We start from the raw sequence: 24,218 nt of genomic DNA, 5'->3' as shown, positions 1-24,218 counted from the left end.
ATTAGGGCGATGATAATAGCACCTGACAAAGTGAATATTCACGTTTGAGTTGAAATATCGGCGCATGGCCTGTGTAGTTTTAAGGGAAAACGCTTGGAGTTGGGCATTGTAGATCGTGGATGAGAGAAACGAGAGGACGAGAAGCGTCGGGACGCTCAGCATAGTGTAGTCAGTACAGTGCCGCACCATCGACAGATCACAACACACCTTGCCTCGTCCTCCTCCTTATTCTATATCTTCAATATCATTCTTTAAACCGCAATATCAAAATCTTCCAAATAGTGACATTCTAATATCGCCCATTCAACCATTATTTCTATGGTACACTTATATCAATATAATAATATTCATTCTATTCAAATGGCATTTTGCTTCAAGTGTTTTACCGTTTCAATTGTCACAATTTAAAGTCGGTGAGTTCATTTTATATTTTATCTACAAATCAATGGAAATTGCTTGAATATCATGTGTTTTTTATATTAAATTTGTGTGTTTAGAAAATTAACAGTATTTATTAGGGAGTTAATGAGCTCGGAGATGAAATTATTAAAAACAACTCCAAACAACAATTCTGCGTGAATTTCTTATGATTAGCCAAATACAAATTGAATAATTATCCATGCAGTGGAAATGTTATATCGATGAAAATATATAGGTATTTTAAAAAGATTAGCCGGCTTTATCCTATGTCACGTTTTTATTCACTAATTATTCGCGCATACGCTGCTTTGATATTCATGAAAAACTCTCGTGGGAAAATCCCATTTCTAAAGGATCTACGAAGAAAAAAAATGCTTTTTAAAGTAAAAATTAGAGGGATATTTGCGTCGAACTGAGTACATTTCACCTCAAGGGCAAGTGGAAATTTTCACATGGAGAAACCTATTTCGTCGAATAAAAATTCTTCCATAATGTAATAAATTAATCAACTTGGTAGATATGATTTTTTTTTTCATCATGATCGAATGGACTGGTAATTTTTATATTCCTCTTCATTTCCTTTCAAGGAGATTGAATAGTGCTTGATAAAAGTTGAAATTTCTGTGCTGTGCAACTGCATCGCTTTACACTGATTTTTTTTTTCCTTCCAAGTAAATATACAAAGTTAATTTCACTGAACAATATCCTGCTTACGCGTGTTAAAATTCAATTACTCGAACGGAAGCCATCTGAGGAAGCGCGTCTCTAAAAGACGAAGACGTTTGCATGGCGTTTGCAGCATTCATCCTTGAGCATGGGCACTTGGGAAAACACTAGTTTTCTCGTAATTTTTTGGTTTTCCCATGGTAAAAAGCGTCCGACGGACAGAATAAGCGAGGAATATTTCATCAATAAACAACTGAAATAGTCGAAAAATGACCAAATGCGGCAATCTCCATTATACAGAATGAACCTGAGCTTTCATTAAATCCTGGTAGGGTGTTTCTTTAGAGGGAATATCGACCTCTGCCAGTCCCTCATCTACTTGACTACACCATAGTAGTTGCTCTAAAATTTCCTATTACCACTTCATCACGGGGTTCTATGCCGTTCATGAGTGTGTAATTGCATGCGACTGTTGTTTTATTTGACAATATATGCATATATAGAGAGCAACTTGGACGAGAAACAGGATTACAACAAAGAACCGTATTTTCAATTTAATTCCCCAGCTGAGTTGGAAGAAAAAAAGAATTTCCAAAACTAATAATGTTCAATTGAGTTGAGTTAACATTTTCAATAGACAATTATTATTGTAAATGTGCGGTTTTAAGGAATAATGATGTTTCGGAGGAGAATTGATGAGTGACAGGATGAGACAAAGGATGATTCTCACCCTAGGGGTGTTGTACCTAGAACGACGGCGCGACCTCGTGGAGCCTACGCCCCGCAAGCCACATTCAATAGATATATGTATACATTGATTGTCGGTACTCAGACCAAACCAAGTATTAACGCCTTCGAATATTAGACTAGATTCCATATGTTATAATTTTTCATCGCCCTCCATTCAATCCAATAATAAACAATTACATGAACTATCGGTTTGAAGGAACGACGACCGAGCATTGAGATAAACCAAAGCAAAAGACCATTTGTACCAGCAGATGATTGCTTTCAGGGTTTGTCAAAAAATTCAGGATTAAAATTATGTCTCCGATAAATTGAAAATATTATGTATCATCAACCTGAGGTTATATTAGAAACAGCACTAATGGATCGTCCATCCAGACTTGTTACCGCCCACTGGTTCACACAGTTGCCTTTGATCATTTCACGCAAGAATTGGCGGATATATAGGAGAATACACTTGTACAATGGTGGTTGAATCGAGAGGCCAGGAAGCCCTGGCTGACACCGATAGGCGGCACGGTGTCACATCACAGGGATGCTAAAAACAGTGGCAAGGATATTTTGTCGTTAACTGGCCAATACTACACTCTCCTACCCTCAAACTATCTATTCTATTTTAAAATAAATACTTTGCCAAATTCAACGACACATCAACGACACACAACTTATCCAACCAACGTCTTCCACACATTCAATCAACTCAAGATTATTTATTTTTCTCTGCATTATACATATGTCTTGTTATGGAAAGCATGATGATCGTCTTGTATGCATCCTGTAGCTTTTGTTTCGATGGAGTGAAATGCCATTGCCAGTGGGGCTTTATGACAAAACAGCCGAGTATAAAATAGCAATTCCCTCCATTCATTACTTTGCAAACTGTGAATCCCTATTATTGTTACTGTTATCAACAATGACATCTGATGAGTTTCTACCCATTCTACTGGAGCTCTTCTTTCTCAAGTATTATTACATAATCATTGTCCGCTGCAAGTCAAGCTTTCCCTACTAATTTATAAATAATGAGGTGATCGTTTGTAATGAGTGTGCATGAATTCGGAGATAAATAATGAGGTCTCAATAATAGTCAACCTCATTACATCTTGTAGATATTGCAGACTCCACTCGAGTATAGATACAAGACTACAGACTGCAGATTATGACCATTAAAGAATCGGTTAAAGAAAAATACCCAAATGAAATTTGAAGTGTTGACTATCCTCCGTGTACTATCATTCGTGCGTCATGGAAGAATAAATTTTCAAATTACAAGCTTTATCATTCCTACCATATAATTTTTCCTTTGTTTCAATTTAACCCTGCGGCATTCCAAGTACCACTCGAGACTATTGTGCGGCAAAATTAAATGAAGAAGGAAGCAAAGTTTGTAATTCCGTTAGAAGCGGCTAAGCTCAAGTAAAACTACCACGGAAAAAGTTGGTACACTTGTGGTACAGTATAAATTGGTGATGAAGCCCAATTGAATTTGCTAAAATAAATGAAAAATAAATTTTTTTTCCATATTATTGTTATTTGGAAAAATGGGTTTCGGAGTAGTTTTCATTTGAAGGAAAACTCTTCGTCATCATAAATTTCATCATTTGCAGAATGGCACACATAAAACTGGGGATTATACATATACATATGAAAGACTTTTCCTGACAACGCCATTCGTATCTACCTTTCATTCTGTTACTGATTTCCAATAATCTCTCATAGAACTTGTGAAATCTTTTCCTTATATTTTTTAATTATCAAAGTTATTAACTTCATGTCGACATCGGCTTCATATAAAGATCGGTTTGATAATTTGGTTCCGATAAAATGCTTATAAAGTTCTTCACAAGAAACTTTGCCACGGAACTGCAATACACATTAGAAAGTTCGACAAGTGAATTTCTACATCGATATAGAACTCGCTAAGAGTTTGATCAATCGACATTATATTATATTATACATTAAACTGCCAGGATAATTAATATTGGCAAGTGATGCGTAAGAAAGTTACTGTATCCAATGTTAAATTGTATTGATATGTGTTTTAATTGGCCTACTCCCGTTGCAACTAAACTAGTTTTCACACCCGAGTGTTTCAAACTATGGCTCACATGTATATAGATATGGAAGAAATCGGTATAACACGCTTCCATGGCTTTAATGTCACTAATTAATATCGCAATCCGATTGTCATATGCCTGGGGATGTGGAATGGGGAAGGCCAGTTAGTGGGGATTTATACATCTACCAATTCACAAGTGCCAATTTTATCTCTCTATGTGCCCTATTTCTCTCTAAATGAAAACCATCAACCCAATCATTAGTAAATCATCAACTACCGATATTATATTTGTATAGATTCTATTCCTTTAAAAAAAAAAGGCTTTAAATATGGCCCGCGGAGCGCGCCATATATACGCTAGTATGAATAAAAAGTACAAGTATCATCGAAATCTGACAGGATAGAAAATACTTCACCACTGCAATGTAAAAATTTGCTTGCATTGTGAAACTCAATTACAGTACTAAGTATCTATGCCGAGGTCGGTACTTAAGCGTCTATTTTTTCATCCCTTAAATTCCCAGTATTTTCATTGAAAGTACATTCGATGAAATTACCAAAATTACCACTACATTCCATATAATATTAATGACAACAATTTCAGTGCAATTGCAATAATAATTTCTATAAAAGGTTATTTCAAGTCGCTTTGCTCGCCGAGAAAACATCAGAAGATAATTGAAAGTCAATTGAATATTTGTATTAAAAAAAGTGTTTGACAATAAGTTAGCAGATGACGAGAAAAAAAGTGAGATGAGAATGACAAACAATGTAATAACAATACAGATAAAAAAAAGTGAAATTGACTGGGACCTGAAGCTAGAGAGCTAGAGGTAGAGTGATCAACTTGAATCAATTAGCATGACAGACTATGAGAGAATACGAGTGGTGGTGCTTGGGGGTGCTGGAGTTGGAAAAAGCGCTATTCTTAGGAGACTCCTTGGACAGGGATTTACAGAGAGGTACCGACCCACCGTTGAAGATCTATATTCTAGGGAATGCATACTCGGCACACTTACACTCAAAGTCGATCTGTTGGACACTGCCGGTGAGAAAAACTTTTGATTGAATTTATAATGTACTAGCGCCGTCGGAACACTGATGAAATCCTCATTTTCATATGCATTTTTTACTAATGGATAATAAAGAAGAAAAAAAACGATTTTTCATTATTTTGTTGAAAAAAAAATGTTAGGTGATCTTCAGTTTCCAGCAATGCGAAGACTCAGTATAGCAACTGCACACGCCTTTTTACTGGTTTATGCGACAACATCCCTACCAAGTTTCGAATGTGTCAAGAGGTGCTTTGAAGAAGTCAGGGAACAACGCCTAGACTATCAGGTGAGTTGTTAATTATAGTCAAGTGAGAGGCATGTTTTTTTTTTTTTAATTTTTCTCTACTATGCTGTTCAGGATGTGCCAATAGTAGTGGCGGGTAATAAACTCGACTTGGCATCAGCCCGACGGGAAGTACCAATCGAAGACGCAAGTGAATGGTTATTTTGTGAATTGCCAAAGCTCAGGGCAAAAATAATGGAATGTTCTGCCAAGGATGACTACAATATCAAAGAAATATTTAGATGTTTTGTAACGCTTTCTAAAATACAAAAAAATCCTAGCGGTGAACTCGATGAGTCTGGCCTCAGGAGAAGATGTTCTGCCTATGGATCCAGAAGGTGAGCCTACAGATGGACGTGTTTTTTAATCTTTCATTCGACTTACATACATTTATTGAAATATTTTTCAATGAGATCGGGAAGCCCCGGAGGAAAGACGGGAGGCATGAGCGCGGGTGGAGGTGGTGGTGCCACTCAACAAGTTGTAGCAGCTCAAGGTACGAGTTTTGTTGCACTTGCTGAAGAAGTCAAGAGTAAGCCACGCAGCAGGAGTCTTATACGTCGCGCTTCACGAAAGACAAAGCAGCAAATACGAGAAGCGCATACTGACGACTGCAATATATCTTGAATGAGCTTTTCATTTCTTCGTCCATTAAAAATTGATGTGAAATTGAAAATACATATTATTTTCATTAGACCTTCGTCAGTATTTACGCACAGATAATTGTCTAGTATACAGTATTGAAGTGGTTTATGGACCCCGAGCAACAGAGAATAGTATATATTATGAGAAGACGCATGCTGGAATGGAAAGGAATAAATGTACTTGTACCGAAAGTAAAGAAAAATATGAAAGAAGTAAACTTGCCGTCTCTATTTCAGATATAAGCACTTCTATCACTCTATATGCTAGAATCAAAATACTTGAGTTATCCGAATTTATATAATCGTTATGGTGCCCGAGACCAACAACAAAGTCTTTACTTTAGATTTTAAGGATAGAAATAAACTCATGACAGTATGTTTGTCATGAAGAATTAAGAAGAGACAAAAAATCATTCAGAAGCCATATCATATTCCTCCCTCAGGTACAAATTAATTTAACCTCAGAGTGTATTGCTATATCATTTACCTTCATTTTAAAAACATGTCCTATTTTTTTTTCGAATATTGTGGACTTTTTTGCAAAAATTATATGAAGAAGTCCAGACGTTAATCTGATACAGCCAATAAATAAATAAATAAATAATATTCTTGACAAAAAAAAAATGAGTTTACCCTTCGGAGGGAACAAATAACAGAGGTGTTTTAATTTGTAATATTATCTCCAATAATATAATAAGTGAATGCTGTAAATTATTGTTATCATAGAAAGATAAAATGAAAAAAAAAACCAATGAGTGATTTAATGGTATGTCAATAAAAATGTTTTCAATTGTTATTTTGCTTGCTGTATTCCCAACATGAGGTTAATATTAAGAAAAGTAAAATTGTCCAATGTTACGTAATTTTAAAAACTTGGAGAATAAAAAACAAGTGGGCTTATGATTTGATATGATATAGTCATTTCTGCTAATAAATTTGCAATAGGTTTTCAGATGGAAATATTGCATTTCATTCCCCTGTATTAAAAGAGCAATGGATTATTCATTTCGTCGGCTGATTTTCTAAGATTCAACAATTAATATTAAAAAAGTAATAATAAACCGAACATGAAAAATTGCACACTCGAAATGGAACGATTACAGTGCTTTCATTTGGAAGCAAAAAAAAAACAATTAAAAAATAATCCTGACAATCTCACTACGCAGGACCAACAAATGGATTAATTTCCTTGTTGTTCACATTCGAATAGGTATGAAAAAGAAGACCACGATAGGAGAAAATGCGCACATTTTTTTTTTCCATTATTTGCATGGTCTGAAATCTACTGATAGCTTTCGGGACATGAGTTGAATGAGACAAAGCGTCGGATCGATTTTTTCCCCTGTACTTTTTTTTCGTCTATTCAGTATAGGTTAGCCGGGGGAACGTGGTCTTCTGGCTGCGATGATAAAACATTTTACAGGCCACTGAACGCACTGATTGGAATATCCTGTTATTTATTAAAATGGAGCCTTATTCTTCGATGACTGTTCTCCATTGACATTTCAATAAATAGATGGGCTTGTTTTCCGAATTTTTATATATTTTATTATTATTTTATAATAAATTTCTATATTTTACATTCTCACCTCTCTCCATTATCCGAAATCTCGTTGATGAACTAGTTTTGCGACGAAAGAGTAGAAGTGTTTGAATTTAAATTGCCATAGCAGCCATTGTTAATGCCATGAAACAAATTTTCAAAGTGTTTAACATATGCTTGACAATGCTCACCCCGTGTGAAAGCCGTTGTATTGTGAAGTCTCACATTGCGTTGCTCAAAGAATTTATATACAGAGTGAAACAAAGTCGGATCATTGAGAATTCTAGCTGCTTCCAGGAACTTACGCGCAGATACCTGATCAACCATTCCAACGGATCGTACGTATCTGAGAGTAATTGAGAAATTAAAACTCGTTGATTAACAATCATCCATATAATTATTTCAGCAGAGAATTTATTTTTCACCTTAGTGCAGGTAAAATGTGTCCTTTAGACAGCAACACCTCTATAATTTCTTCGTGCGCATTCCCGAGTCGTTTCAACATGTCCAGAGCTAATTGATGCGCCGCTGGATACAAATTCTCTAATGATAAAAGTAAACAAGCTAGAGGTTTTGAGTCAGCTACTACGTGATATTGAAGTAACTGATGTAGCTGATAATATGCTTTGCGCTGAACCAATGTTGTAATGACTAATTCATGTAAATAATGTTGCACTGGAATTCCATGTTCTGTCAATGATCTAAAAATAATAATTGGTAGTCATCTCAAACTGTAATAAAAAGTTTTGTGATACAATTGGCTCAATACCTTATATATTCCAGTAGAACCCAGACAATCATTTTCGGTTCAATGATATCACCAGAGGAGAATTTCGAAAGTATATGAGAATATATGTCGCTCTGATCAATTAGTGCCTTGAATGCAAAATTTTCCAAATGATTTGGCAGAGATTTTGATATATTCTGCAACGGTTCGCCCATCTGTCAATTGTAGGAATTTCATTTATTCAAAATATTAATACTTGAATGATATATTTCATGTAATCATTATTACTTGACTTTGAATCTCGTTCTCCAAATGATTTCTATAAATGTCATTCAATTTATCGAAAACAGCAGGCATATCTCCGAGAGTGATAGGTAAATCATTGACATAATTTTGAAGTACTTGGAGTAAAATTTGTTTTGAATTTTTTCTCTGTAGCAAAAATTCCACCAATTGAACTTTGTCTTCAATAAGTTGGACAAGAGATTCCAATCGGAGCTCAATGTACCATAAACATCCTAATTTGGCATCAATCACTATATTTGGCTGAAAAACGACCCAATTGGGTGAATCTTAAATTGCATTCATATTCATTTGACAGGAAAATATCGATTCCATTTTTCCTTCAGAAATAGCATATTAATGGATAATTGATATTTAAACGAGGAAGGATACAAAGTTGACAGGGCTGAATCGTTTGTTCCGATAATGTTGCACCTTGCACTCTGAGATTATAAGGCTTTATAGGCTTTGGGGGAGCTACAGCAGTGTGATGCATCACTGTCCCGTCAGAAACACCCGCCAGCATAATATCGAAAATCATTGAAGTCTGAAAATTTCCAAAACCACAATAATAACAATATTAGTGCGAGGACAGAAAGACGCATATTGATGTACCTTTGATGCTTGATGATGGACAATTATCAAATTATCCACAACATTAATAGCAAACCGCCCGGTCATATCCAGTTTCAGTATATGACTTTTTTTTATCGTCAGCATTCTCCGATTAAAAAGGAAAATTAATTAATCCATGGGTTTACAAGCCATTTATATTTCACATTTTCATATATTTATATTCGTTACTTACTTGTGAACAGTATATACGCAAACATAAGCAGTTCCAAGCGATTTATTGGCTCCATGCTGATGTCTCAGGACAATTATACAAGGAATTCCATATAACGCAGCGAGGGCAACATCTCTCTCAGAAACAGCTAGCTTGCCTGGTTTCGATGGCGTTACCTCCACTGGAAAAATATTAAAACTTATGTCTAGCCATTGGTCTCTTTGTAAATTTTTTTGTCGGAGAAAAAATTCTCATTCTCACTCACTCTCAAATTTTGTTATTTTATTTAAATTTCCAGGAGTAACATGGAGTGCCTGCATCTGGTTTCCAATGGTCCCAGAGGAGAGTAAAATCATATTACTTTGATAACAATAAACGTACCAATTTACTCCTAAGCTCAGAGATTTGAGAGCTTTCACATTCCTTTTTGCTGGATTTACCTGAATATATCATTGAAAGAACTGATGAAGCAGCAAAAAAATTTTAATGTATTGGTATATTGAAAAAATATATACCAGGAAAAGTTCCACTCCATGGTCTGTGATAACGAGAATCTCATTGCCATAAGTCCAAATAAATCCTTGAATGGAGGCATTTTTTCCCCTACAACTCTGTGAGTATTCGATATTATCCAATCCAGAATTGGTCGAATAATTAACAAATTCTACAGAAGTTGTCGTCCTTTGGATTGCAAGGATATTCATATTTGGTGAGAATTTAATAGATATAACGGGACCTTTATCATCCATGCGAAAGTTCAAATTATGTTCTGGGCCTTTGACCAAGACGCCTGTCACCCCTCCAGACCGAACCGCAAATACCTGTTAAGGAGATTTTGTTTTTTTTTCTTGTTTTTTCCTCTTCTTCCATTATCATTATAATAATGAGAAAAAATCACTGGTTTGGTAACCTGTTGTTTGGAGTCATCGAAGAAGACATTTGTAAGACTGCTGACAGATTCAAATTTTATAGGTTCTAGTGACAACTCCAAATAATAGTCATCTCCAGGCACTTCACTATCTTCCATTTCACTTTTGTTGGTTTATTAAAAAACAATGAACTATTGGAATGCTTGAGAAATAATGGAAAAAATGAAAATAGAGAAATTGATGAAAGTGGTGTTAGAGATGAGAGATTTATCCTCGAAAATCAGCTGTTTTGGAAGAGTTAGCACGGTGGGCGGACTGGGGCGGGAGGAGGGAGGAGGAGTTGTGCGAGAAAGAGTGCGTGTCAGAGATAGGCGGAATTGTCACAAGATGGCGCAACATAAGTAGAAATAATGCGTGCGCGAGCGAGGAAGGTCAATAGGAGCAATAGCAGAGCTCCCTGACACATCGAACGACACACAATATGACAAGATAAGTGTGCGTGCTATATCTATTCGGTCTATTCATTTATAAGTGGTGTGGTATAAATGTGTGGTGGTGGTGGTAGTGGTGGGTGAGAATTCTGACCGAACACAGAGGTCCTTCGTAGTCGGACACAAGAAAATGGCGGACAGTGCTACGGCGAAAGGGCAGGGACGTTCCAAGAGATGAGACTTGCTATCCAATCAGCATGTGATTTAACAATTACCAAAAATCCTTTACATTGTTAAATTATTCGTATAATTATTAATTGATTGCCCAGGGGAAGAATTCATTCAAGTTCTCCTGTTTTTATACCACCAGAGTTGTTCCATTCATTGTGTTATTTTGTTTCATCAAGTGCGTTAAAGGTGTTGGACTTGGCATACTCGCCATAGAGAACAATATAATCACTCCTCCCAAGTGTTTGTGACATGTAGACAATTTCCACTAGGACATTGACAAGTGAACAAACAATTCCAGGTAAATCTCATTTATTCATCAACACTATACTACCATCGCCATTATTATTGATAATTTCATTATTGCTGGTGGGCATTAATTGTTAGAGTTTTTTTTTTTCACCCTTTTTTTGGTGAAAATGTGAAAATGAAAAGAAAAGGGGTTTTAGGGGTTTTTAAGGGCTTGGAGTTTTAAGGTATATTCATTGATCAGGAGCGCCGACTCACATCAGCCACTTGTGGCCTTCTATGGACGAGTTTTTATTCTGCTTTCTTCAACCTGGAAGAGGGTTGAAAAAGCCCAATAAGATGCTTTATCATTGATTTGATTTTTATTATTTATTATAATTTCTATTGTGTGAAAAAATATGCAAAATCCAGAGGTATTTGGCATTTTGGCATTTTGATATTTGTAATTTTTCAAAATCCAATCTCTGGCATTTAGCCTCTTTATTTTCATCCACAGAATAAATTTCACTGACTCCGGCATCAATATATAAACCTGGCAATGTCAATCAGATAGTTTAAATTCAATGAATAGAATTAAACGTTTGGCTAATCAACAATATAATCCATAATCAAAGATGTGAACTCCGGGTGGTAGTACGTAATGAAGCCACAAAAGAAGGCTACTGTTGCGCAAAAGGCGCCAAAGTCGCCATCGGTTGCCAACAAGCGCCGTCCTTTAAACGATAAATTATCCACTGATACAAAAAAAGATATTAAAAAATTGAGAAGAATCGACAAAACCGACGAGCTTAAGAGGAAATTGGAATACGACAAGAAAAAACTAGAAAAGAAGAAATTAATTGAGGAAGGGAAAAAAATGGAGGACTCTAAGAAGAGAGATAAATCTGATAAACTTGACACTAAAAAGTTGCTCAAGGATGCGGATAAGAGGATCGAAAGCTACGAGGATAAGAGAATTGAAAAAACATTGGAGAATGTTGAAGACTCTTGTCCAGAGTCAAATTTGATCTGTTTAGAAAAACGAAAAAATCTTAAATTGGAAGAGAAGCAAAGAGGGGAAAAACAAAACGTAGACATAAAGAAGAAATTTGAAGAGAAAAAGAGATTATTGAAGGGGATTGAAATTAGCGAGTCTGAGCCAATATTAACTTCTCCATTGCCCAATGAATCTAAGCTAGACGATAAAATTCAGATTCCACTGACGAAGAAAAAAATTAAAGATGATAAAAAGAAGGATGTTAAAACAATAAAGCTCGAAACAGCTAAAGACCTCAAGACCAATACTCCCACCAAAGACAACAAACTAGAGAAGAAATCATCGGACGTTGCGAAAAAAATTAAATCAGTCATTCAGAAAAAAGCTTCAAAACCATCTCAAAAGAAAAACTCAACTAAAAAAACAGTTGTAGCCAAAAAATGTCCATTAGCCAAGAAGCTGATTGAAAAGAAAATGAAACTAGTCAAAACCATTTCAATGAAGGAAGACAGTTCCTCTCCTTCTGAAGAAAATGAAATTATTATTAATCCAAAGAAGAAGTGTCTTCTGGAAAAATCAAATATTGCTTGCGTGAAAAAAGCAAAATTGGCAAAACAATTGAAAGCAAAACTTGCTCCAAAGAATGTGAAGATTATAAAGAAGGAAAAATTACGGAAGATAACGGATAAAGTTGTGAAGAAAGGATTAGATATGAAAGAATTGGAAAAATTGTCGGATTGTAAAAAAATGTCAAAGGAGGTATCATCGAGTGTCGAAGGATTGAAGCAAGAACTCTCGGACAAACTCGATGAGGAGGAAAATTTCAAGTCTTCAGAAATTAACAAATCTCAAAAATTAACAACCAAATTAAAGCCTAAAAGAGCACCTCGAAAATCTGTAAAATCATCAGTGAAATGTTCAGAGAGGGAGCAAGAGGATCAAGTAACTACCAAAACAGAAAATATTTCACCAAAATCTCCCTTGTCAAATTCAATGAAAAATATTGCTGAAAATCAACAAGGAATAGATCTAAAAATTGAAGTAATGGCAAATACATCAAGCAGCGACAGTCCACCTTCTTCAAGTGATTCTGATCACGACTATGTTGATACATCGCAACGACGAAAGAAAAATAAAAGTAAAAGTAACAATAATAAGAAAAGGGAGGAAGATGAGGAAAGTCTTGATAATTCTTCGAACGATGAAAGAGCAAGACGAATGCGATTATTTGGATTTTGGAGTGGGCCGAAACGCCATCGTGTCGCATCATTGAATGCACTGGCAAAGGTTCACTGCCTCTATGAAAATGAAGCTGGTGGCGTTTACCTGGGGGGTTTTTGCAAGCCAAAACCAGAAAAAGACACCAAATCAAAGAAAACAACAGCTAAAGAAGAGAAGGAAGAGTCTTCTGGGCGAAAAGAGAAGGATAAGAAAGCTGATGGCTCCAACAACACATCCAAGAGAAACTTGAGAAATGTTCCAGGTTTAAGAGGGAAACACTGGGACATGATGGAGTGCTCCTCTTCCTCCTCGTCATCCTCTGAGGATGAATCTGGTCAGAGGAATGAGAGAAACGTTAAACGTGGTGGAAGGAAAAAAAATACACCGAGAAAAAAAAAGAGCGAAGAGGTGATGGATCTCAAGGATATGGTTGTATGTAAGAGAATGGCTAGTTTAAATGCATCAGCTATATTAGCAGCCTCTTATTCCGATGAGAAAAATAGACAGAGTAGTTCGGAAGAAACTGAAAGTGAATCTAGTGAAGTGGAGGTTATTAAGAGACGAAAACAAATTGATAATGATGGAGATAAGAAAAAAGCTCGACTGGGTAACGATGACGATGTTCTCAAACCGGCAAAGAAGGTGGTTGTTCTGAATCAGGATACAGATGTTACTATAACGGGTAAATAAAATTCTTTCCACATCTTTTTCCACAATTCACAACATTCCCCTCAGACCAACTCAATTTACCCTGGATTCCTCTAAATTCAGGTGTCTATGTTAATCAAACCCGCTCAACTCACCACGAGGGTTTCTGCAGTATTGCCGGAATGCAATATAGGATCAGTTCGACCAGTCACACACAAACGGCTGCAACTGCCGTTGCCACTGAACTTCATGAACAGGTACCAAATTGCATAATTACAGGAAAATTCACAATTACCTATTTCAACAACTTTTTAGAAAGTCGAACAGCCCTGCAAGTCTTACACACCCCTTGGAGCCCTGTCATCAATGCAACCACCAGGAAGCCAGGCCAATCATGCAGAGATGTCTCCTCGAAGACACTCCGCATTTAGTGCTCCCCATCAGCACGGTCAGTTGATAATAACTTTAAATTTATTTCATTGTCTAATTGATCCTTTTTAGAAAACTCGCTAGAGATTTTTATTTATGTTCTAATTGAAAATTGGAAAGGTCGAAAGGTGGAATTTCAGCACGACATCGAGTTGATCAGCTGCTGTCACCATGGGCGATCATGCTCATGTATTTATCACAATTCAATTAATTTTGTAGCCAAGAAATTATCTATTTTCCTCCGCACTCCAATACGTACGTCCCTGCGTCATATGCGCGCGCACCCTTTCCATCGAAAAATTTCTCTCTCTCTCTCTCTCCCTCTCAACACTGTCTGATCAACTCATCTCTGTTATACTTGCACACTCAATTCATCCCCCATAGAGGATATTCCAGGACATTTAAACTCTGGAATATAAGGATAGGCTCGCGTTCCTTGTACTTGTCACGCTATCATATGTACACAGATACATAAACGGCATGCGGCATGTGGCATGTGGCATGTGGCATGTGGCAAAAGGAGGGAAAAGAAGGAGAGCGACATATAGACTGACTCCCCCCTCCTTTATGTAAACCGCGACGTGCTGGCTGTAACCCCTCTAACCGCTCTAACTACGTACTACGCAGTCGAGCCACATCACACACTGTGCAACCACCGTTCATCTTCACTGTCGCGCTACTTTTCTAACGTGAACAATAATAATACCCACCCGTCAATTTTGTACAACACCTCCAACTATTCAATACATCAGTGATAAATCACAATCATCACTTCATTATACCGGTGTAAACAATAATTCGATTGATCGTGCTTCAACATGGCAAAGTACCGCCAAGTGTTTATCTTCAACTAGTGGTGCACTACCCCTTTACCGGTTCTCCTTACTTTTTGGCTATATAATGCGCCCAGGAATCTTCACTAGCCGATGTGCATCAAATTAGCTTCATTATGACATATCAAAGTGATGGTAGGAGAGGAACAATGAATAAATACTTGGAAAGTGCTATCAAACGTGCATTGATCAGTTGATATTTGATATGAGTAATCGTATTCAGTTAGTTAACGTTATTGCTCGTTTATTTCATTTTCAAAAACCTGAAACCCCAAAAAGCTGATTTAGAGTGATTTTTGTGCCTGAAATATCGAGGTATTTGATATTCTTATTCAATAGCGAGACTTTGAGAAAAACAACTGTACATGGAATATTCAAGCAAATAGCTAATATCGAGATACATAGCTAGACATGTTCGTAGTGATCATTGACGTCATATTGTCCTCTATCTCACTTCCCCCAGAGGAGGGTCACCATTATGTGTAAACACAAAAACCCAACACTTGACGAAACGACAATTGCGGCATCCTCGTGAAAATCTCAGGCAACAATTGCCAAATTTATCTTTATAGAAGGCAATTCAAAATCCCTGTCTATCCTCGCTCTTGAGAATTTATTGTCCAAACCTTAGAAATTTTCGTAAGCAGGTATCTTGGTAGCCCGAGCAATAATTATTTGATAGCCAGTCAATTTATCTGATACGCGAGATTTTCCGTCTATACAACGGTATGTTGTCAAATATCTTTGAAATATTCATCCCAAGCATTTGAATAGTCCTCTAACATGCTGGAAGATCCGGAGAATTGTGTGTTATTATTTGGTAATAATATATTATGAGAGATTTGCGCACTTTGACGTGGCATATCCAGTTGAGAGTCACTGTACTCCCCCCCTCCCCCCTCCCCATTCTACTGGTGTTGTACTACGTCTCACTGTGTGTAATGCCACAGAAAGGTTTGTAAACCAAGCGTCTTGCGCCGTCTCGTCTCACCAGTTTTTTTTCACTTGCAACTTTGAAAAGATTTGTCCGATGTGATACGTGGTTTTGAATAAGATAGTCGTGACTGGACAACTTTTTCCTCCTCTGCTTTGACGCATTAGGTAATCATCGCACATGTCTACATAATTTTCTTTCCTTATTCCTATAAACCTTAAAAAAAATGCTCCGCAGGACAAACCAAATAAAAGTGACAAATGACAAATTCATATCAATTTAATTCATTACAATTCCGAAGAGTAAGCGATATAAGTCAACACGTCCGGTTATTTTTTCCACTTTTTCTCCTTTGTTTTTCTAAATTTCCACACTGAGATCTGTGAGCACCAGCAGTTTAGCCTGCGCTATCACATAATCAGATAAGTGAAAACGTTTCTATAGTACCAAGTAGCTGAAATGTTAGCACTCACCGGAAGTCTCCCTCGTTCTCATTTGTATTTTTTTATACGACAATGCGTCTACTTCAATATTTTTATCAATGACAAGAGGTATGTGGACTTGTGCGAATTACTCGATTAATGTGTTCGTTTTTTCGTCAAGACCGTCGGAATCAAAAGAGTCGTGGCTTTACGAAATCGGCTTATTTTTTTCATCAACCTCTTGACCCTAACGCGACAACATTATTATAATTGTTTCAAAGTCAATAAATGGTGTATCTCCCAAAAGTCATAGTGCCATGAAGTTTGAAAATGGGGAGAGGGGCATCACTAAATAATATCCAACTACTTGGTCATCACTTACATTATTGAAGGAAGAATAAATGAGGAATAAAAAGTAAAAGGGATCTGGGTATGCGCCAACGGGATAAGAGAAGGAGCATAACGAAAAGAGTAAGACGAAAGATTTCGGTTGTTATTTAGCAGCTGTGTAGCAGCAGGAATAGGCAGATGCTTCGAGAAAACCTCTTTAGGACGTACAGCCGGTCTCCACTGGTTAGGGGCCTGAAGAGAAAGAAACCAAAGGAGACCGGAGGTATTTTTTTACCGTCGAAAATTAAAGCGAGGAAAAATAGGGGGAGATATTGTTAAAAATTTTTACAAAAATAGGGAGAAAAAAATGAAATTAATTATTTCAAGGAAGTATGTAGATATGTCCTCTATATGTTAGGGTACACATAAGTACGCAAATACAGGTGCTTGTGCATTTGTCGCCGCGACAGCCACAGCCACAGCCATAGCTACAGTGAGGATACCAATAGGCGCCTATTGGTGACGTCTCGCTTAACGCCACGACCTTGCCCGCTTGCGCTCCTGCCCGAATTACACCACTCTTCTCACTCACCCTGTCTTTTCTACAAAACAGCCTACCTACTACTACTACTACTACTACTACTACTACTACTATCACTAGTCAAAACTCCATCCATCTCACTCCCCCAGTTGTCTGGCATATTCGAGCAAGTGATACGTTGCCTATATATACAGTTCGGTTAAATAACATAAAATTTCCAAAGAAGTGGGGGAAGAAAGAGTAGTGTTGTGAGTATACTAAAAGCACCTCGCAATTGGGATCCCGGTACACAGTTGATTCGCAAGATTCGTAGTTGGCGCGTGTGTTCCACTGTGCACATCCATGTTCCACTGTCGTTGAAGAAAGCCTTAGTCTTTACTCCTAGTTCTTCGACCCGTTCTTTTTCTCTCTCTCCCTGGTATATCCCTCGCTTCTATCTTCCTCATCACGAGGAGAGACGCGTGCACGAGGTTTTGACGTAACGCAAATATTCAATTTCAACAGTGCCACCCTCCTCTCTCTATAGCCTATGTGTTCGTGCAAGTTTTCTCAAAGTCGTTAAGAAATATAAATTGCCAAACGATTATATGATAATAATAATAATGGGGAGTGAAATCGATTGAGCGAATCGCTAGAACACTCGGTAAATTCAGTCCAGGGAAGGGGCCTTTCTCTCTTTTCTCTCTTTCATTACAGAAGTGTATAGGATTTTGAGAGTTAAATATTATCGAATCAACAGGTGTACATTGTTGAAACGACCTTTCCACTTTTCTAAGTTACTTAGTAAGAGTGTAGGGACTAACGAAAAAAAATGTGGGTTCAGTGTAGAGAAAGCACCTTTCGAAAATTGATTCAAACACGATAATCTATGTCATCCCGTCGTAGCTTTTTTCATGATCAAAGTCATAAGCCCTTTACCCTGCTCTCTGTACAATGAAGAATGAGTATGATTTTGGAGTAAGCAAACGACGAACCTACGGGAGTGATGTTGAAACGACGTGCTCTCGAATGACGATTACTCCCGAAAGCGATTGACTCTTCGAGAGCTGTACTACCAGAGAATCGTTGACTTTCTTTATTATTACGTCTCGTCTGAGGCGCCACTATTTGCTGTATGCCTGCTTCACTCTTTTTCTCTTTTCCTTACCGACCTCACACCTCACATCTTCTCATTCGATACTTGCCATCTTTTTTATTCACCATTCTTGTACCCCTCAATCGACCCCCTTTATTGGCTTTTTTTTTTCACCTATTCTCGCCATACCAACCAACTCTCTTTTGCCAACGTCATAGACACTTGCAAATATCGCACTTTGCAGGAGTTTCGAAGTGTATGTGTGTAGTGTAGATGGAAATAGCCTTTATTTTGGAATATCGGTTCTGTTACTCTTACCCCTTCTCAGATAAGATAAATGATGAAAGTTACTGAATTCACAGTGGGGACTAAACCACAGTAAACCATTATTTGAGGGATAATAAAAACCAAAGAATTTAATCAGCATCGAAAGTGAAATTTATTGTGATGGTATCGTGTGAAATACAAGTGGGAAAACCCAAAAACATGACAAAGAGTCGTTGCAAAATATGTGAAATACTTGGTGAAAGTGAGATAACTCGTGAACATGGTTTGAGTGATCCATGTCACTTGTCTTCTCTACAGCAGTTGAGCCATTTCGGTTTGAGTTATGTACCAAATACGAATATTGACTACGCCAACCATGGTCTACTCAATGGAATCTATTTACCACAGCTCAAGGATATGATGCTTGCGGCCTATTTACTCAGAGGTAAAATTTTATTCAGTCAAATTTTATCCAGGATTCGAGAACTATAAGGAAAGAAATGAGATCCTTGAAATCGATTTCCTACAGGGTGATATGAAGGTGGGAAGGTGGGCACTTGGAAAATTCTCAGTCAATAATTATTTAAAAATTAAAATGACCACTAATTGAAGATAAGATCAAGAGTGAATTATTAAATTATTGGTTTAGAATGAATTTGGATAAAATGGAAATAATCATTGAAATATTGACATCATGCAACCGTAATTGGGCGCGCAATGTGCGCCTCCATTCCTAGTATGTATAAATTGCATTCCTCGTAGACTGTAGGTTTTTTGTATGTGCACATTGGTAATTTCTCGGATAGCACCTACCCAGTTGGCATTTCACTGTAGAGAAAGTACGAAAGAAATACATTAACGAGAAACTGGAGAAGCCTGCCATTTCAATTGACACTGGTCTCTCTGGTAAATATTACAGAGATTTTCCAGTGTATTTAAAATTCATCTATTTAACAATGTTTGTATGCACATACTCCTCATTCAGCGAGTATCAGCTCTAATGGACCTTGACCTTGCACATTTTCTATTTTCCTCTTGCTCTCGAAATAGATCTTATATTTTTAATTTTTTAACATCAAAGCATTTTTTTATCGAAGTTTGAGAATTGTTGAGGCTGATGTTTGGTTTTTAAATGAACAATTGATGAGAGTGTAATGGCTCAGGGATTACAGGGCATGTACGAATCTCTACACCGATTGAGGTTACTCGGTTGTCAGCCGACGCCAATACGTAGTGCAAAGCAGGTCGCCCCATTATTCTCGTTACATTACCAGAGAAGATATTTAGCTTTGGATATTGAAGCGAGAGAAAAGAGAAAGAAAACATTTTTATTTGTAAATGCTTGGTCAATCCTCTTAATGGTCTTGAAAATTTGAAGAGCCTCCGATATCGTTGACACACCATATACCAAAATAGCAATATGACGAGAGCCTAAATCTAAACGTCAAACGTGACAACTCACGACGCTGAAACAAGTATTTCTTTTAATCGAAATTTAATTTTATAAGCCATGGATATTTCCATTACTTTGCATTGTATGACAGTTATTTCTGGTTATGTATATGATATGTGTGTGCATGAGTCGGCGTCGATCGAACACTCTTATAAACCCGAGGGTCTTTGACTCCTCGATCGGAGCGAGAGCCAGCTACTGTGTAGTGCCACCTCTGCAAGGTAATAAGTACATACACTCTCCTCACTGACCCCATCAGCGGAAGCGCACCAAACAGAAAGACAGAAAGGGAGGAGCTCATCGATTTATTCAACATTGCCAATTCATGAATTACAATGAATTTCCACTTTTACAAAACCAACCAAGATAGATATGTGGAGATAGGCCTCCGGAGACTATTCGAGTTTCCACCATTATCTATATATATATGTGCGAAAAAATCAATTCAACTCCTTTCACACTCGCCTGGTAGCACTCAATGTACTCAATATAAGTGAGGAATTTTCGGTGGTTACTGTTACCAGTGGTATAGTGTAATGATGAAAAAAATGGTAATTATGTTGCAGGATACTATCAGCCGGCTGGTCCACTAATACAACATCCTCCAACGTTACCACCTATCAAAGCACCACCGCCAGAGCCAACACCTACGCCACCCCAAAATTCGGAAGGCTCTGATGATCTTATTGCAACGTCAACCACTTCCGGTGGAACCAACAGCACAGGTAATACTCCTACTTAATCCCTCACCACCCTATCACTCAACCTTGATACAATACTATTGTTTTTTTTTTTCTAGTAGCTGGTGGTTTCTATCGAGCCTATTGCCCTCAATATTATGGGACACCTCCCCAGTATCAAGAACTATGTTATCCACCGACATATCCGCATCCGCATTCGCATCCACCGCCTTACTACAAATACGCACCGGCGTATAGAAGGTATGCACGTATGAACCCATTGAGAGATTGTTTGATGTTGATTTAATTGTTCATATTAATGTTGCAGGCAATATTACGGATATGGTGATAGTGGTGTTGTTGTTGGTGGTGGTGGTGGTATTGGTGTTGGTGGTGGTGGTGGTGGTGGCGGCGGCGGTGGTATTGGTATTGGAGGTGTTGGTGGAGGTGGAGGTGGTGGTGGTTCAGGAGGTTCAGCGGTGGAATATCAGCCACCACCTCCACCACCCCCAGGGGAATATCCAATGCCTCCATACTACAGCGCATATCCTCCTCCACCACCGCCACTGCCACCCCCTCCACCCAATCCTGCATACCTCCATGGCCAAGGTCGTGCCATTGTCGACCATGCGACATTTCAGGGCTGCCCATGCCCCATGCAATCATGTCCAAAAAACGTGGATACTGGACCCCTTATTGGTAATGGTAAGGGGGCGCCAGTGGCATCTGGGCCAGGTCTGTCATTGCCACCCAGTGCATTGGTAGGTCCGCCATCACCAGCGAGGGGACTTGCTGGTTTAGCTCCACCTCACGGCGCCAATGCATGGGATACAGATCGTGTCCAACTAAACACGCATCGCAACCCAAATCAAAACCAATCAAACTCCATTTCTAAAATTCAACATCATGATCAATGCAATAATAAAAATGAGGAGAAACTTGAGCATGATAAAGATGAGAAGAAGAAGAAAAAGAATAAGAAGCAGCACCAGGAGGAGCAGGAGGATAAAAATTGTCAGAGATGCTTGTGTCAAAAAGGCGTTTGTACATCTGCCTGTGAAGTTGTGAAGAAAGAAAAATTATCACCATCCGAACAAGTCCAACCATTGCAAACAACAAATCTATCAGAAAATCTTGATGGATTTAAGGTTGAAAATAACAATGTTAAGTGCGAGTCCTGTAGTGTTGGTGTAAACAAAAATATATCTTGTACAGCGAACTGTAATGTTGAATGTGAGAATAATTACAGGTGTGATATCATCAAGTGCGAACAGTGTATTAAAGAGGGGCAAATAGCAATCCTTGAAATGGACAAAGACTCGGGAATTCTTCTCATTGACGACAAGCTCGATGAAAATTGTGTAAAGGAAGAGATTGATGAAATTGCGGAAATTGCCGATTGGGAAAAGCCCGATTATGAAGCGACTGTTGTTAATGAGTCAGTTGGAGATGAAGAGAGAAAAATTATAACTCAAGAATCAAAGTGTCAGAAATTGACCAAGAGAAAATTGTCACTGGACAGCTTGTCTGACAGTTGGAAAAATAAAAAAGTTGACAAGAGAACACTCTCAGTGGGATCAACGAGAGATAATGAAGAAGACAAACTTCTCAATCCTATGAATGGTAGATATGTTGATGTTAAAGCAACAGGGAAAAAGAAGAACAGTCAAGTGAAGAGAAAAGCTGAAGAGATTAATCCATTGGAGGCCAATAGCAAAAAAATGAGAAGCAAGCAAAATTCTACTCTGAATTGCTTGAAAAAATCAGCTAGCGAGAGTTCTATTATGGAGACCATTGATAATGTCATTCAACAGAGTCTTCAGATGACCAGTAAGAAAAAGGATTGTAAAGTGAAGAGCAGGGAAAGTGGAAGTGCTGTTAAGAGAAAGACGGTCAACATTTTGTCGATGATAAAAAAAGTTCCCAAGGCAATAGTCAAGGCTGTTGTCACTGATGAAATTAGCCTCAAGACTGAGATAAAAATCCCAAAAGAGGTGAAAATAAATAAAATTGAATCAAAAATTGTCAAAATGAAGAATGCGGAGAATAAACCCAAAATTGGCAAAGTTCATAATAATAAAATCAATCAACTGAGCAGAGCAAGTGAATGTAAAAAAACCGATGAGATGTGTGAGGAGGTTACAAAGACTCTAACTGCCTTACCCAGAAAGAAGAGGAATAATAATAACAAAAGTACAAAAAAAGCAGGAAGCTGCAAGAAATTAGGCAAGACTGAAGAGAATATTGTAACTAGTGAGAATTGTATTCTCGTTAGGAGGCCATTTCTTAAACCCAAGTGGAGTAATGGATGGAGTTGGGAGGGAGATTCGTATGAAGCCAAAGTTTATTTAACAGTGAGTATCTCTGTCACCGATTTTCTCTTTGCCTACCAAAAATTCAAAGTCGGTAAAATGACAAATTTATTATTATTTGCTATTTAGAATGAAAAATCAGCGATTCGTACATGTTACGCAGCAATGAGACACATAAGTGGGGATGTCTTACGACCGAGAGACTGCGTACTCTTAAAAAGTGGTCCAAGAAAGGCTGATTTACCCTATGTTGCGAAAATTGCAGCACTTTGGGAAAATCCTGATGATGGTAAGAATTTTCCTTGAATCGCCGAATTGCCAAATTGCCAAATCACTCGATCCAGTAAAGAGAAAAATGAAATTATTATTTTATTTACTATTGTTTAACCAGGAGAAATGATGTTCTCATTACTCTGGTATTATCGACCAGAACATACCGAACAGGGTCGGACCGATTACGATACTGAGGATGAGGTATTTGCCTCTCGTCACCGCGATGCCAACAGTGTTGCTTGCATAGAGGATAAATGTTATATTCTAACATTCAACGAGTATTGTCGGTACGCTAGTCATTTAAATATCAAATATCAGTAATCCAGTAATAATAATGATATCATCATTCATAAGATATTAAAATATTCTTGTTGTTGGTCAGATATCGCAAGGATTTACGGAGAACGGAGGAAGGCTTAGAGTCTCCGGGATTAATTGTTCCACCGGGGGATCATCGATACCCCCGAAAATCCAGGCAGCCCCCGATTCCCGTGCCCTCCGATATGGTACTCTTCTGTCGACGGGTTTATGATTATCGTGGAAAAAAACTCGTTAAAAATCCCGGATGACTCGACATTGTAAATTAGCCCGACAATGGGGATCAATAAGGGAGATTACACAAGAGCACAAAGAATTAAAATGAGAAAAGCCTGCAACAACTAAAATACGAGTATTAATTGATAACTTCAAATTTTCTCTTCAAAATAGGAAAAAAAAAATAAAAACAAATGAGGACGAGTGTACCTTGAAGGGTTGAATTTTTCTCACCGAAGATAATGAAGAAATATTATTCAATGGAAATAACTCGAAATGAATAAATAATCAAATAATGTT

The 24,218-nt window shown here is 37.6% G+C and overlaps 3 protein-coding genes across 6 annotated transcripts; 2 read left to right on the top strand and 1 right to left on the bottom strand.

Moving 5' to 3' along the window:
• Nucleotides 1-164: 164 nt before the first annotated feature.
• Nucleotides 165-6,765, top strand: LOC105264202 (GTP-binding protein Di-Ras2). 2 transcript variants are annotated; one of them, XM_011300919.1, is made up of 5 exons: nucleotides 165-413; nucleotides 4,619-4,940; nucleotides 5,088-5,233; nucleotides 5,306-5,568; nucleotides 5,644-6,765. In XM_011300919.1, exons 2-5 carry the CDS (start codon nucleotides 4,754-4,756, stop codon nucleotides 5,855-5,857), a joined length of 810 nt encoding a protein of 269 aa, XP_011299221.1. In that variant the 5' UTR covers nucleotides 165-413; nucleotides 4,619-4,753; the 3' UTR covers nucleotides 5,858-6,765. The 2 variants fall into 2 exon arrangements, with proteins under 2 accessions (XP_011299221.1, XP_011299220.1); XM_011300918.1 differs by having other exon boundaries at nucleotides 4,526-4,940.
• A 639-nt stretch (nucleotides 6,766-7,404) lies between these two features.
• On the bottom strand, nucleotides 7,405-10,398 carry Bulli (regulator of MON1-CCZ1 complex protein bulli). Of its 2 annotated transcripts, none has more exons than XM_011300916.1 (10): nucleotides 10,124-10,398; nucleotides 9,729-10,034; nucleotides 9,479-9,653; nucleotides 9,235-9,394; nucleotides 9,042-9,147; nucleotides 8,820-8,973; nucleotides 8,433-8,716; nucleotides 8,187-8,359; nucleotides 7,843-8,118; nucleotides 7,405-7,763 (listed from the first exon to the last, which is right to left on the bottom strand). In XM_011300916.1, exons 1-10 carry the CDS (start codon nucleotides 10,238-10,240, stop codon nucleotides 7,496-7,498), a joined length of 2,019 nt encoding a protein of 672 aa, XP_011299218.1. In that variant the 5' UTR covers nucleotides 10,241-10,398; the 3' UTR covers nucleotides 7,405-7,495. The 2 variants fall into 2 exon arrangements, with proteins under 2 accessions (XP_011299218.1, XP_011299219.1); XM_011300917.1 differs by having other exon boundaries at nucleotides 8,187-8,341.
• Nucleotides 10,399-10,668: 270 nt separating this feature from the next.
• LOC105264199 (Histone gene-specific Epigenetic Repressor in late S phase) lies at nucleotides 10,669-24,049 on the top strand. Of its 2 annotated transcripts, none has more exons than XM_011300915.1 (10): nucleotides 10,669-11,042; nucleotides 11,487-13,869; nucleotides 13,959-14,092; nucleotides 14,151-14,283; nucleotides 20,686-20,844; nucleotides 20,922-21,060; nucleotides 21,128-23,153; nucleotides 23,241-23,400; nucleotides 23,503-23,671; nucleotides 23,767-24,049. In XM_011300915.1, exons 2-10 carry the CDS (start codon nucleotides 11,631-11,633, stop codon nucleotides 23,951-23,953), a joined length of 5,346 nt encoding a protein of 1,781 aa, XP_011299217.1. In that variant the 5' UTR covers nucleotides 10,669-11,042; nucleotides 11,487-11,630; the 3' UTR covers nucleotides 23,954-24,049. The 2 variants fall into 2 exon arrangements, with proteins under 2 accessions (XP_011299217.1, XP_011299216.1); XM_011300914.1 differs by having other exon boundaries at nucleotides 20,919-21,060.
• Nucleotides 24,050-24,218: the final 169 nt, after the last annotated feature.

This window comes from Fopius arisanus, unplaced genomic scaffold (genome assembly GCF_000806365.1).
Source record: "Fopius arisanus strain USDA-PBARC FA_bdor unplaced genomic scaffold, ASM80636v1 scaffold00019, whole genome shotgun sequence".
Lineage (NCBI taxonomy): Eukaryota > Metazoa > Arthropoda > Insecta > Hymenoptera > Braconidae > Fopius > Fopius arisanus.
This window is presented reverse-complemented; position numbering and strand designations above follow the sequence as displayed.